Source organism: Ranitomeya variabilis, chromosome 4 (assembly GCF_051348905.1).
Source record: "Ranitomeya variabilis isolate aRanVar5 chromosome 4, aRanVar5.hap1, whole genome shotgun sequence".
Classification (NCBI taxonomy): Eukaryota; Metazoa; Chordata; class Amphibia; order Anura; family Dendrobatidae; genus Ranitomeya; species Ranitomeya variabilis.
This window is the reverse complement of record NC_135235.1, coordinates 587,582,695-587,595,077: the sequence shown is the minus strand read 5'-3', so window position 1 is coordinate 587,595,077 and position 12,383 is coordinate 587,582,695. Positions and strand designations below refer to the sequence as shown.

Below are 12,383 nucleotides of genomic sequence, written 5' to 3'. Positions count from 1 at the left end.
ACCTAAAAAATCTAAAATTAAATATGTAAATATATATATAATATTACATTTTTTAAAGTTTTCTTTTTTATCTGACCGCGTTCAAATATTCTTAAATTTGAAAAAAATCTTATTATTAAACTTTGAAAACCTGTCACATCTATGGTGTCGTAGCCAATTTATATGTAAAAGAAAAAAGACAAAAAAACTACAACACCCATGATGCAACTGGTCTTTTTTTCCCAAAAGGGAGGGGGATTGTTAGTGGGCGGGGGCTACGTCCCAGTACAAAACCTTGTGCAGTGTGTGAGCTTGTATCATAGCAGACAGACCAGCGAGGGAGCAGGGCTGCTTGGCCGGTGCATGACGCTGCCTACAAATTCCCTGTCTGCTGCTTGATCCCTGCTGTCTGGCACAAAGTCTATAGAGCTACCTCACCGGCCATTGCTGCTGGCCCCTTTAAATGCTATAGTATTTTTTTTTTTTCCTTATATTGGACTCGTGATTGTTTTACATCTATTTTCTATGCAGTGAAGGTGACGCTTTGGGAATATTCCACCTCCCCCTAACCCCCCTGGGATAATTTTGGATGTTGGATTTGTGATCCTGAAAAGCGAAGCAAGATGCACACGGTGCAAAAGGACACCACGCTCACCAAGATCTTCGTTGGGGGGCTTCCGTATCACACAACCGACTCGTCCCTCAGGAAATACTTTGAGGTTTTTGGGGATATTGATGAAGCTGTGGTAATTACGGACAGACAGACCAGCAAGTCCAGGGGGTATGGCTTTGTAAGTATCATCACCGACATCTTGGTTGACATCTTGGCCACCTTTTTTACCTTTTTTTTTTTTTTTTTTTTTAAATATTTTGATGTCTCATTGTTGTCTAGAAATGTTTGGGATGCATCTGTGATCTTGGAGGTATAGATATAGACTCACCATGCCACCCAACAGGCAAAGCATCTGTGTGGTGCCTGCACTGGACCACCTGCTGCACCTGAATCGGCGGCTCGGCCTCCAAGATCAGCTACATCCCAAAAATTTTCTAGACAACAATGAGGCATCAACGTTTTTTTAAAAAAAATAGGTAAAATGTGGCCAAGATATTACTATATATATTCATAGATTTCCTTTTTATTGTATGTTTTTGTATTTTTTTTTTTTACAATGCTTCTAGTGTCTGGTGTATGACACTGTCAGCACACAGAGTAGTAGCCGGCTTTTGTCTGCCCTTGTTTTCAGCTGGGGGGGGGGGGCCCTCCGGATCTTTCGTTTTTTGTTTTTTTTTAGTCCAAGGTCAGCAGCGTCCCCCACCACCCACCCCTTTGTCAGACTCCACCGTCTTGCATGTTGCTTAGTTTTGTCACTGTGACATAAAACACCGGTTTTGTTGCTGGTCGACACAACAGGTAGTTTCATAAGACAACATGTTTAGACTGAAAACATCCTCAGACGTGAAGGTTTTACTGGATTTTGCTTGTGCAATGTTGACCTCCATTGTGTGTTGCTAGAATACTCTGCCATTTGGTCACCTGAGTGACTTGGTTTATGCTCAGGTTGTAACTTTTGTGTGTGCGCTGCCAGGCAGAATTATCTAAGGGCCGGTAGACGGTTATTATCATAATTGCACCCTTTGAGGAGAAGCGGCGGTAATCCAATAATGATACTCTAGGGCGACAAAATGTCCGTTTGTGCTGCAGGCCTGGTCAGCATGGTTTATGGTCCTGGTGAGCAAGAGGTTTTGATTGTGGGTGTTATAATTCTTTCTTTTTATATGGTGGTCCTGCGTTCAAATCCCACCAAGGACAACATCTGCAAGGAGTTTGTATGGTTTCATGGATTATTTTTCTCTCCTGATTTTGGGGGCTGCCAATCTTTTTCAGTTCCCTGGTATAAGAAGGGCTCCCCTAGTGGTCAAGGTTATATTTAATTTTCAGAATCAGCAGATGATATATGGGTGGAATAAAGAGGGGGGGGGGGGGGGGGTTGGGATACACCTGAACTTTTGCCTCCTAAACCCTCTTCAGATTCTTGTGAGCAGATTTGATGAGACTGGCACTTACTGGACTTGTCAGGTGCCAGATTACTGGACTGTACCCGCCCATAGATCGTAACACTCTGCTTCTTTCAGTTGAGATCCTACATTTTGTTGTAGATCTAGGTCAGAATTTCTCAGGTACTGGATTGGCGGAATTCCTCCGTACAGCTGGGCTTCCCACTCCCTGCTGTCTATCGCCTATGTCAGACTGGAGAGACTTGACTACAATGTAAATCCAGTGGATTACATGATGGGAAGTCTGCTGCGCGTAGGCAAATACCTTCCCCTCCCCCATACAAGAACCATGTCTCGCTGGATGCCTGGTAGTACCCTGTGGGCATAACTGTCACCTTGTTCACATTAACTATTTTAGCTTTTTTATTTGTATGATTTTGGGAGGAAAGTAGTGGCTATGCTGACACTTATAGTTCCACTTTCCATCTCGTGACACTTCTTATTCTGCAGAATGATCATGATTATCCTAATTACGGAAAACATGAGGCTTCTGTGTGACGCCCCCCTGGCAGCTGAATAGATGCCAAGCTGGCACCGGTGCCCGTTAGATCACTCTATTTTCTGGGCTGATGAATAAAAGGACTTTCTGGGCACTAGGATAATGGCAGAGTATGCCAAACTTGGGGGCACATCCTGTTCTCAAATGGTATTGTGATGGCGGCCCGGACACAACCTGTTTACTTCAGGCCAAGGGTGTGTATAGACTAGAAATAGACTTCTATTCAGGGGCGGAGGTTTTCTGGGGTCTTCTATGTCGGACTATCAGGTTGAGGTATAATGACCTTCTCTATCGGTGCCGCACAGTCTGAACTGAAAGGTAGGAATGGTTTTGCAGTGTTGCTGTAAAACGAGGTGGCGTTATGTGCATGGGATTTCCAGGGTGGTGGCCCAGGATGCGAAGTGGTCGCCCTGAACATGACTTTATACCCCAGGTTCTTGCTCTTTTATTGCCACTGCTTCAGAGTATTGCATGTTTTTAAATCTACCATACAGTTCTACATATATAGGCCTTTTTATTTGGTGCTAATTTTCCAAGGGGGAGTGGCTTGCAGTGATAATGCCGAGCAGCATAAGACACCCCCACTTGGTTAAGACAGTAAAAAAAAGTCCATATCTTGAACTGTCGGCTAAAATAAAAAAAAAAACAACAAAACCCTGAAAGTGGTAATTTTTGATCCCCCGTTAATTGAGGCACACGGAGCGCTGTACCTCCTGCCTGGCACCATATTACCAGATGCCCCACTTCTAGGGGAGAACTGAGTGAAATTGGAGGCGCAGTCATCTGTCACTGAACACTGATGTTTTTAAATTGCAGGTCACAATGGCGGACAGGGCAGCTGCGGACAGAGCCTGCAAAGACCCCAACCCCATTATAGATGGCCGGAAAGCAAATGTGAATCTCGCTTATATCGGAGCCAAGCCAAGGAACCTCCAAACTGGTATGACGTGTCCTGGGCACCCACTCCGAACATACGGGGTACATCATAGTGAGTGCGCCCATTACTAAGACTGATATATCCAGGAGGGAGATGCTACAAAGCTGTCATCCAGCTTTCCCAGAGTCCTGAAAGAAAAACCTGCCCATGATTAATCGCTGCTGGTTTGTCATTCATGGACATCTTAGTAATGGCAGCCGGCCACTCTTATCATTCACACACTTCCTAGAGCAGTTTGGTTACTGGGTGAACTGGTGGACCTGGTGCCATATTCAAATGTAGATTTGTAAAAATGTAAATTTATAGACAAATGCTAAGAAATTGCATCTGATTACTATTGTAAGGGACCAGTCACCCTTATACCCCAGGCAACGACCACACGGGAGCATTATAAAGTAGTTCTGACTTTGAGGCTCTGTGGTTTCTACACATCCTGAGCACTAGTCTACCTCTCCACGGTGTAGTGGCTGAAACCAGGGAGCAAAAGAGAGCATCACAGGGAGGGATGAGGGTTTGTCAACTTAGTGTCACTATTAATGATTCTGTCCTGATAGAGAGTGTGTGTGTGTGTGTGTGTATATATATATATATATATATATATATTTATATTTTTTTTTTTTTTCTAGTACAGGGTCAACCCTGCCATTCTAGTATCTTATAATGTCTCCCTTTCCGCAGGTTTAACCATTGGAGTGCAGCAGTTACACCCGGCCTTCCTCCAGAGACCCATCGGGTACGTCCTCCTAATACCCAGGCTTTATATGTGACTTGTTTTATTCCGATGTGATCTTTGCTGTAATCCCTTAAAGGGCTATATTATTTTTTTTTTTTGTGTGCATTTGTAGTAATCTCCAGCCGTAACCACATCTCCTCCTAATTTTAACGTCTGTCAAGTTTCTGGGGTACACGGCTACTCCTAATCTTTCACCGTTCCACCTATATGTAGAAACCATGGTCAGGAATAGAATGGCAGGCCTGCAGTAAAGACTGGCACAGCTCCCTGTTTGAGTATCTCGGCACAGTGTGGAGTCAATGGAAAGCTGGTGATGACCCCTATTTGGGCCATTTCGCCTGCCTTTATCCCTATAGGAATCCAAGGCCTGCTCGGAGATGATCAATAATGTGATATCCAGCCTGCAGAGGTATCTATCTGCTCCCACAGTAGGTAATCACCTCATTTGTAGGTGTCCCTCCCTCTCCCCACAGGGCGGCTCGGGCCCCCGGCAGGCAGCAAGTCGTTAGACCTGATAGCAGACAGATGTTCTGCGGGTCTGTGACCGACTCTCATAGGACTATTGTCTGGGGGTCTTTTCAATAGCTTTCCCCCTCCCTCCCACCCCTCACACTAGAAAAGTCTTCTAATTGGACACTGCAGCTGTTCTAGAAGGCACTAGTGATCCCCAAAAACAATGGACCCACAACAAAGCCTCTGCTTAACCCCTTACGGGATGCCTCGGCCTCATCCAGCGTTTATTTACTTTCTAGATTTGGCTGCCATGGGGTTAATTGTCTCGCCAGGCCGGCCGGGGGCCCGATCCCAGCTGTTCGGGTGAATACATATTTTATTATTTGTAAGAGGGCCTGGTGCGTCCTGCTCCTCACAATGGGGACAATGTGCACACTTAAGTCACAATGCAGAGCAGACGGCGGTGCTGGAGGTCGCCGGTGAGAAGTGTGCTGCCGCCGCGTTGTGGGAACTTCTCATAGAAGCCCCTGTAATGGTCTAACTGGTGGCTTGTCTCCAGGCAACAGACGCCCATATCATGCGTATGGCTGACGGACAAATGTGGCTTGTCTGACTGATCTCTCTCCTTGCACTCCATACACACACGCTCAGCCAAGCCGAGCGTGCGCATGTTGTCAGAGTAGACTCTTGTCTCGCTGCAAACAAAAGGATCAGGCATATTGGGTTTCAGCTTTGCCCTTCAGAGATCTTGGAAAGCTGGGTGACCATATACATGTAGGCTGTGGTGTCATGTAACAGCGAATGGAGGGTTAGTGACGCCTCTTAAGATGTGGATGGTGAGCCAAGTTATTGCCATAAACGATCGTACATTTCCTGCCGACTAACCCAGAAGTGCACAATCCACGCTGTCCCAACCTCCTGGTTAATGCCCAAGATGGATGGATTACACAGAGGACCAAGAAAGGAGGTCTATGGGGGGGGGGGGGATCGCAGCTTGGGTACACGGCTCCGCAGACTGTATCACACACTGAGGGATGCACCAGAGATTACGGCCTATAGGGGGCAGCTCAGCAGGCACGATCGCTTGGGTACACCAGCACAGAAGGCCATATCATGAGGTGCTGGGGTACATGAGCACAGCTGATGGTATTGCACATGAGGCTTGGATACATCTGCTTAGCTGCACCCTGTATTGTAGTGGGTGGCATCCTGCATAAGTAGGTCCATTACATGATGGGGGTTGTAGTGGCTCTTGCACTTGGCCTCACCCTTCTTGCATTGTGGCCTCCACACCCTGCATTGTGGCCGGCTTCCTGCGTGGCAGAGGTCTGTGATGTGTAAATGAGGGTGCAGGCCTCTCCAGGGGGGGTGGAGGACAGTCCTGTGTGACTCTTGGTGTTTGTGTCACAGCTGTGAATGTGATAACCATCTACTCCCCTGCCTCCTGTAATCTGAGGGGCTTTACACCAAAAGGTCGCCCCCACCACCCCTGACTTCCTCTGACATCACAAGTCCATAAGAGAAAGGGGGGATGGGGGTGATCAAGGTGCCCCATGGTCACAAAGGGTTACAGGGAAGTTGGCAGAAATACAGTGGTTTAGATGGAAAGTACTTGGCGGTGCAGGCTTATTCTGCGCTCACATGAAACCTGTGGGGGAACAAAGCCACACTGCCCCCCACACTCTGGTATTTGGGGGGGATATGTGGGTTTGTTTTTTCTTTTCTAAATAAAGCTTAAAAGTCATATAAAGTTCTGCAATATCTTAATAAGCAGCATTTCAGTGCTTCGTCATTTTCAAGATCTGTTTGCTTTCTGTGGCTGGTAACTTTTTTTTTTTTTTTTTTTTTTTTTTTTTTTAAACTCCACTGTCCAGGACCTATAAGGTCTTGGACATGATAAATACTACATAGCTGAGGGTTTGTTACCCATACCCAGCCCTCTGTGTTTTTTTTTTTTTTTTTTTTTTTTAAATAATGCAAACAAAAAAACCTGTAATATGTGCACGGCCCCTATTGACACTTGGAACAATTGTAACAAACCCTCAGTTGTGGTGTGTGTGTGGTTTTTTTTTTTTTTTTTTTTTTATTCTTTCTCCTTGAATTCCCTGACGACATGCTTAGATCTTGGAAATGGTTAAGAATTGAAACCCAAAATATGTGCAATTGTATCCTGAAGAAAATGACCGCTGTTTGCCTTCTAGCTCTTTTTGAAGGTTTGCACATTTGCTCCTCTCATTGCCAGTGTCTGTGTCTATGGTGTAGTCGGGTGGGACGCTTGTCTGCTGCATTCAACAATGTGTGGTCCAGCGGAGGCACAGTCTGATCATGGACGCATCATGTATCTGCTGCACTATCACAATCTAGGCTGGGAATGTTTCCCATGTTGTGTCATTACCCGGGTACTAGCAGTGCGATCTGCCAAATGTGGTAATACACATGCTTCCTTCTGTATGGGAAAAGTCGGGTTATTAAATTAGTACTGTGGCTTTAAATAGACGGATCTACATCTCCATGCTGGTGCCTCCTTGACCTTTTGTAGTGCAAAAAAGTGGGAGGAAGAGACTCCTGAGTAGTGGGAGATGGTAGAAGAATAAGCTGGCTAATAACATGAGATCTCCTCCCATCTCTGGCCAGAGGAACAAGCGTATGTACCCCATTACTATCTGCTCCAGAGCCAAAGAGTAGTTATATTCTTATACCTAGGGGCAGTATTATAGTAGTTATATTCTTGTACATAGGGGCAGTATTATAGTAGTTATATTCTTGTATATAGGGGCAGTATTATAGTAGTTATATTCTTGTACATATATGCAGTATTATAGTAGTTATATTCTTGTACATAGGGGCAGTATTATAGTAGTTATATTCTTGTACATATATGCAGTATTATAGTAGTTATATTCTTGTACATAGGAGCAGTATTATAGTAGTTATATTCTTGTACATATATGCAGTATTATAGTAGTTATATTCTTGTACATATATACAGTATTATAGTAGTTATATTCTTGTACATAGGAGCAGTATTATAGTAGTTATATTCTTGTACATAGGGACAGTATTATAGTAGTTATATTCTTGTGCATAGGGGGCAGTATTATAGTAGTTATATTCTTGTACATAGGAGCAGTATTATAGTAAATATATTTTTAGTTGCATTATCATTAAGCTCCTGAGTGACTTCTATCTTTTTCACATCTGCTCTTCTGTGCTTATTGAGAATTCTTCAGTGTTAAACTTCAGTGCACTGTAGAAACTGGCAATATTCTATTGACAAGTCAGTGTCAGCTCCATCCCATTTGCTTACACTCCCCTTACAATATCTTGTTAGCATTTCTTACCCCCCCACCTGTCTTCCTGCTTGTGTCCACTTTATCTTTCATGGTCTGTGATGAAGGCAGCCTCCGATATGAATCTCCTCACCCTTTGCTACATTCTGCTCCCCTCACCCAAGTGTGTGTGTGTGTGTGTGTGTTATCCAAACTAGCCTGTATAATCGTTGTAATTTTCCCTGTGTACAAGAATAATAGTAGTTATATTCTTGTACATAGGAGCAGTATTATAGTAGTTATATTCTTGTACATAGGGGGCAGTATTACAGTAGTTATATTCTTGTATATAGGGGACATTATTATAGGAGTTATATTCTTGTACATAGGGGCAGGATTATAGTAGTTATATTCTTGTACATAGGGGGCAGCATTATAGTAGTTATATTCTTGTACATAGGGGGCAGTATTACAGTAGTTATATTCTTGTATATAGGGGACATTATTATAGGAGTTATATTCTTGTACATAGGAGCAGTATTATAGTAGTTATATTCTTGTACATAGGAGGCAGTATTATAGTAGTTATATTCTTGTATATAGGGGACATTATTATAGGAGTTATATTCTTGTACATAGGGGCAGGATTATAGTAGTTATATTCTTGTACATAGGGGCAGTATTACAGTAGTTATACTCTGGCACAAAAGTGGGCATGCTAATCTAGCATTGCCCCTTAACTCGGTTAAAAATGAATTAAATTTATGTTTGTTTTGATTTTTCCTTTTTAGAATTGTCTTAATCTATAATTATTATTTTTTTTTTTTTTCCAGGCTGACACCCCAATATATCTACCCATCAACCCTCATCCAGCCAAGTGTGGTCATTCCAACGCCAATTCAGTCTTTACCATCTCCGTATATCGATTACAATGCTGCTACACCGGCCTACGCCCATTACACCACAGCTGCCTATGAACAGTATCCCTACACACCGTCACCCGCCGCTGGCTACATGGGCTACAGCTATACCAGCGCTGTCCAGCAGCCTATCACTGGCACGACCACAGGAGCACCACCCACTGCGTATATTCAATACCAACCTGCACAGCTCCAGCCAGATCGCATACAGTGATGGAAGAACGCTCGTATTCTTTTCTATTTTTTTTTTTTTTTTTTTTATGGACCATGAGAGGATGCAGCTACAATACAGAAACGTATTACCATACAGAACGCAAGACTCCTCTTACGCTGTGCCCTTGATATTTCAGTTGTATTACAGACAATGTTTCAATTTTTAGTTTTGCATCATGAGAAGTGGGAGAACTAAGGAAAGGGGGATCCAACCTGACAAGTTTACGTTGTCCCTTTTTGCCTATTTTCTGCAAGTAACAAAAATGAAATAAAATAAAAAAAAGTAAAACATGGAATTGAGCGGGAAGACTCCTGAGGGTACACTTTTAAGAAGCGTAAAACCCCCAAATTTTCATTAATAGTCTGACTACAAACTAAAATGCTCAGCGATGCCTTATAGAAATAACTATTTTTCAATATTTATTATATTCATTTTTTTTTTTTATGCTCACCTTACCTGTGAATTATTAACTGAAGGGGCAGGAGTATTTATCCACCTTATCGAATATATTATATATGTATTTTTTTTTTTCCCGCTAAATTATTTTCTAGATATTTGCTGACTATTTCAATATGCAAATGACGGAGATTGGACTTGAGCTCCTGCTGCTTCCCCGGCTTGGGAGTTGTAAAAGCGGGGGACCTCCGTAGTCTCGGCACTGTAAAATTTTATTGTTAATTCAGTTGATGGGTATATTTAAAAAAGCAACAAAAGGCAAAAAAGACAAAGTACATTGTGTTACTGCTGAGGTCTCGTCATGCTGCAACTAGGGGGGAAATGCAGTATTTTATGTATAAATGAGACGGAGGAATTGCAACACCAAAAGTGATTTTACTAGGATGTGCTTATAATGCAACAGTCTGTCTTATGTGTGGAGCACGGGCTGCGTCCATCCAGCTGCTGCGTCCTGCAAGTAACTGCTGCAGTGAATGAGGAGACTTTTTTTTTTTCTTAAATGTGACTGACCAATTACTGGACTTTTTTTAATTATTTTTAATTTTTTTTCATTCCGTAAGTGGCTGTGATATTTATCACAATGAGCAACATGAGAAACAAAATTAATGGCCTCTTTTTGAAAAAATCCCCTTGATTTGGCATTGCCTTAACACATGGGTTTGATCCAAAGGGGGACTTTTTTTTTGTCAATCTCAACTAATGGTATCCTTATCTGTTAGTTGGACTCCACGTATGGGAACTCTAAAAAGTATATAGAGCAATGCCATTAATGTGGGGGGGGGGGGGGGCTGCAACATGAGTTCTCTACAACTATTGTCTCCTCAAAAATCCAAGCTTACAATATTTGGTAGAATGAGAAAATTGAAGTGTTCTAAACTAACTTGAAAAATATTGTAAGGAGACGATGACTTGGTGAAAGGTTTAACTGTATGGAAGCAGCCCAAAACTTCAGACAGGTCAAAGTAGAAATAATTCCAAACTGTGTATATATAGTTCTTCCTATGGGCAACGTTCCTCAAGGTTCGTTACTTGTATTCCTGGACATTTGTCTGGTGACTACCTACAACTTCCTCCTGAGGTTTTTGTTTTTTTTTGGCATTATTCTAGGGCCCTCAATGTCTGATAGCACAAGCCTTTTTGTTGAGGACTGGATTTACGTGAACAATTGTCTTTTTCCACGATTCCAAAACTACTATGCAACCATCTTGCTGCAATCTGTTTTAATACTTCACGAGGATCATTTCTGAGGGTGTTGTAGAATTAACGTTTATGTTCGTCCTCCCCTTGCACCTTTATGTGGGATGGTGTAGAAAATGTGTTCTTCCATGTTGTGTAAAGCTCTTTATCAAAAATGGGCCTTGTATCAAAATCCTAGAAGAATTAGTGGTCTTGGTGCCCATTCAACCACTTTAGAGAAGTTCAGTTCCATTGGTTTTTTTTCTAGTCTGTCGTTTTTTGTTTTTTTTTTGACCAGAATGCTTTTTCAAAACTTTTATACTTCATTGAATAGATCTTGACTTGTCAATTTCTAGGAAAAATGTTAGTTTGTGGGTTCATCCATGTTCTGAACGCAACCAAGGAACTGTGGCCCATTGTCAGTCTACCTAGTAGATACTGAGCGATTTTACTTCCATGATCTTGGCCATACTGGTCAAATTAATAAGTGAAACATGAGTTCTCTAACCCAAATGTTTCTTTCTTCATAATGGTCATGTTGAGGTTCTTGTGAACAATTGTGTGGAAATCTCATCATTAGAGGTGGTTCTCCAAACCAAAGCAATCTATCTGGGTCCAATTGAATAAGTCCTAAAATCTTTTGGTTCTTCCATTTGATTAGGATGTATCTAAAGCAAATCTGATGGTTTAAATCGGCCCTAGGATTAGTGGTGACTGCCATTCATGGGGCCAATGAAGAAGACCTCTGTGCCAATGTATTATAGTAGAGTAGAAATGTATAACAGTCAAACTTTTTTTTTTTTTTTGTCGTCCAGATTTTGTACTAGGAATTCTTATTTTGTGTAGAACCTACAATTCTCTATGCTCTCACTAATCTAGACACAAACCTTGAGAGGTTTCCTAACTGCAAACTATTGAAAAGACCTACATGCATGGAGAGCGCTCAAATGTCACAAAGCTTGGACCGATACAAGCCAACTTGAGATGTCTATCAATTTTTGGTATAGTAAAGATTGGACCTCATTGTGTCCACCCCCTTCCAATTTTGACAGCCTCATTATATCCCCCTGTTGGGTAGTGTATGGTACTGACACCCAAGCAATCAGACCCAAGATGCAGTTACTACCGCCGTGATTTCTTGGGCTGTCTGCCCCAATACTGCGTTGTTTGAAGTCAGGTTGGTGTTCTACAATGTGTTCAATGATGCTAAATTGAAACTACTTGTTTTATACTTCCTGTAAAATGTTGTCCTCAACTATGACTTGAAAATCTTTTTTTTTTTTTTTTTTTTTTTTTTTTAGAAAAATAAAAAATAAAGTTACTTTTAATTTTGAAATTGTCTTTTTATACTGTTTTTGGTGTTCAGTCAGCTGATCATCGTGGTAAAAATCCCACCACCTTCCCCCTCATTTTGACCGTTTCAAAACTTCGTCATCAAAAGTGTGAATTGCGGTGGGGAATCACAAAGTGGTTTTTTTTGTTTTTTGTTTTTTTCCCCCTGGTCACTATGTATGCCTCACCTTATGTACATGCTCATAATACTGCTATCTAGTGTTGATAGGTGGAACAATTAGGATCCAATTTAATGGCAAAAGAAGCATTTGCCCAGGGCAGTTATCTACTGCGAATCCCCTAAAAATGTAATCCTGGGCGCGCGCAAACTATATAAAACGTGTGTAAGGCCGGGGTCAC

General features: G+C 42.1%; 1 protein-coding gene across 1 annotated transcript; it reads left to right on the top strand.

Moving 5' to 3' along the window:
* The first annotated feature begins 295 nt into the window (after window positions 1–295).
* RBM38 (RNA binding motif protein 38) lies at window positions 296–11,978 on the top strand. Its single transcript, XM_077253135.1, has 4 exons — window positions 296–770; window positions 3,350–3,473; window positions 4,149–4,203; window positions 8,759–11,978. The coding sequence occupies exons 1-4, from the start codon at window positions 603–605 to the stop codon at window positions 9,057–9,059; spliced, it is 648 nt and encodes a 215-aa protein (XP_077109250.1). The 5' UTR covers window positions 296–602; the 3' UTR covers window positions 9,060–11,978.
* Window positions 11,979–12,383: the final 405 nt, after the last annotated feature.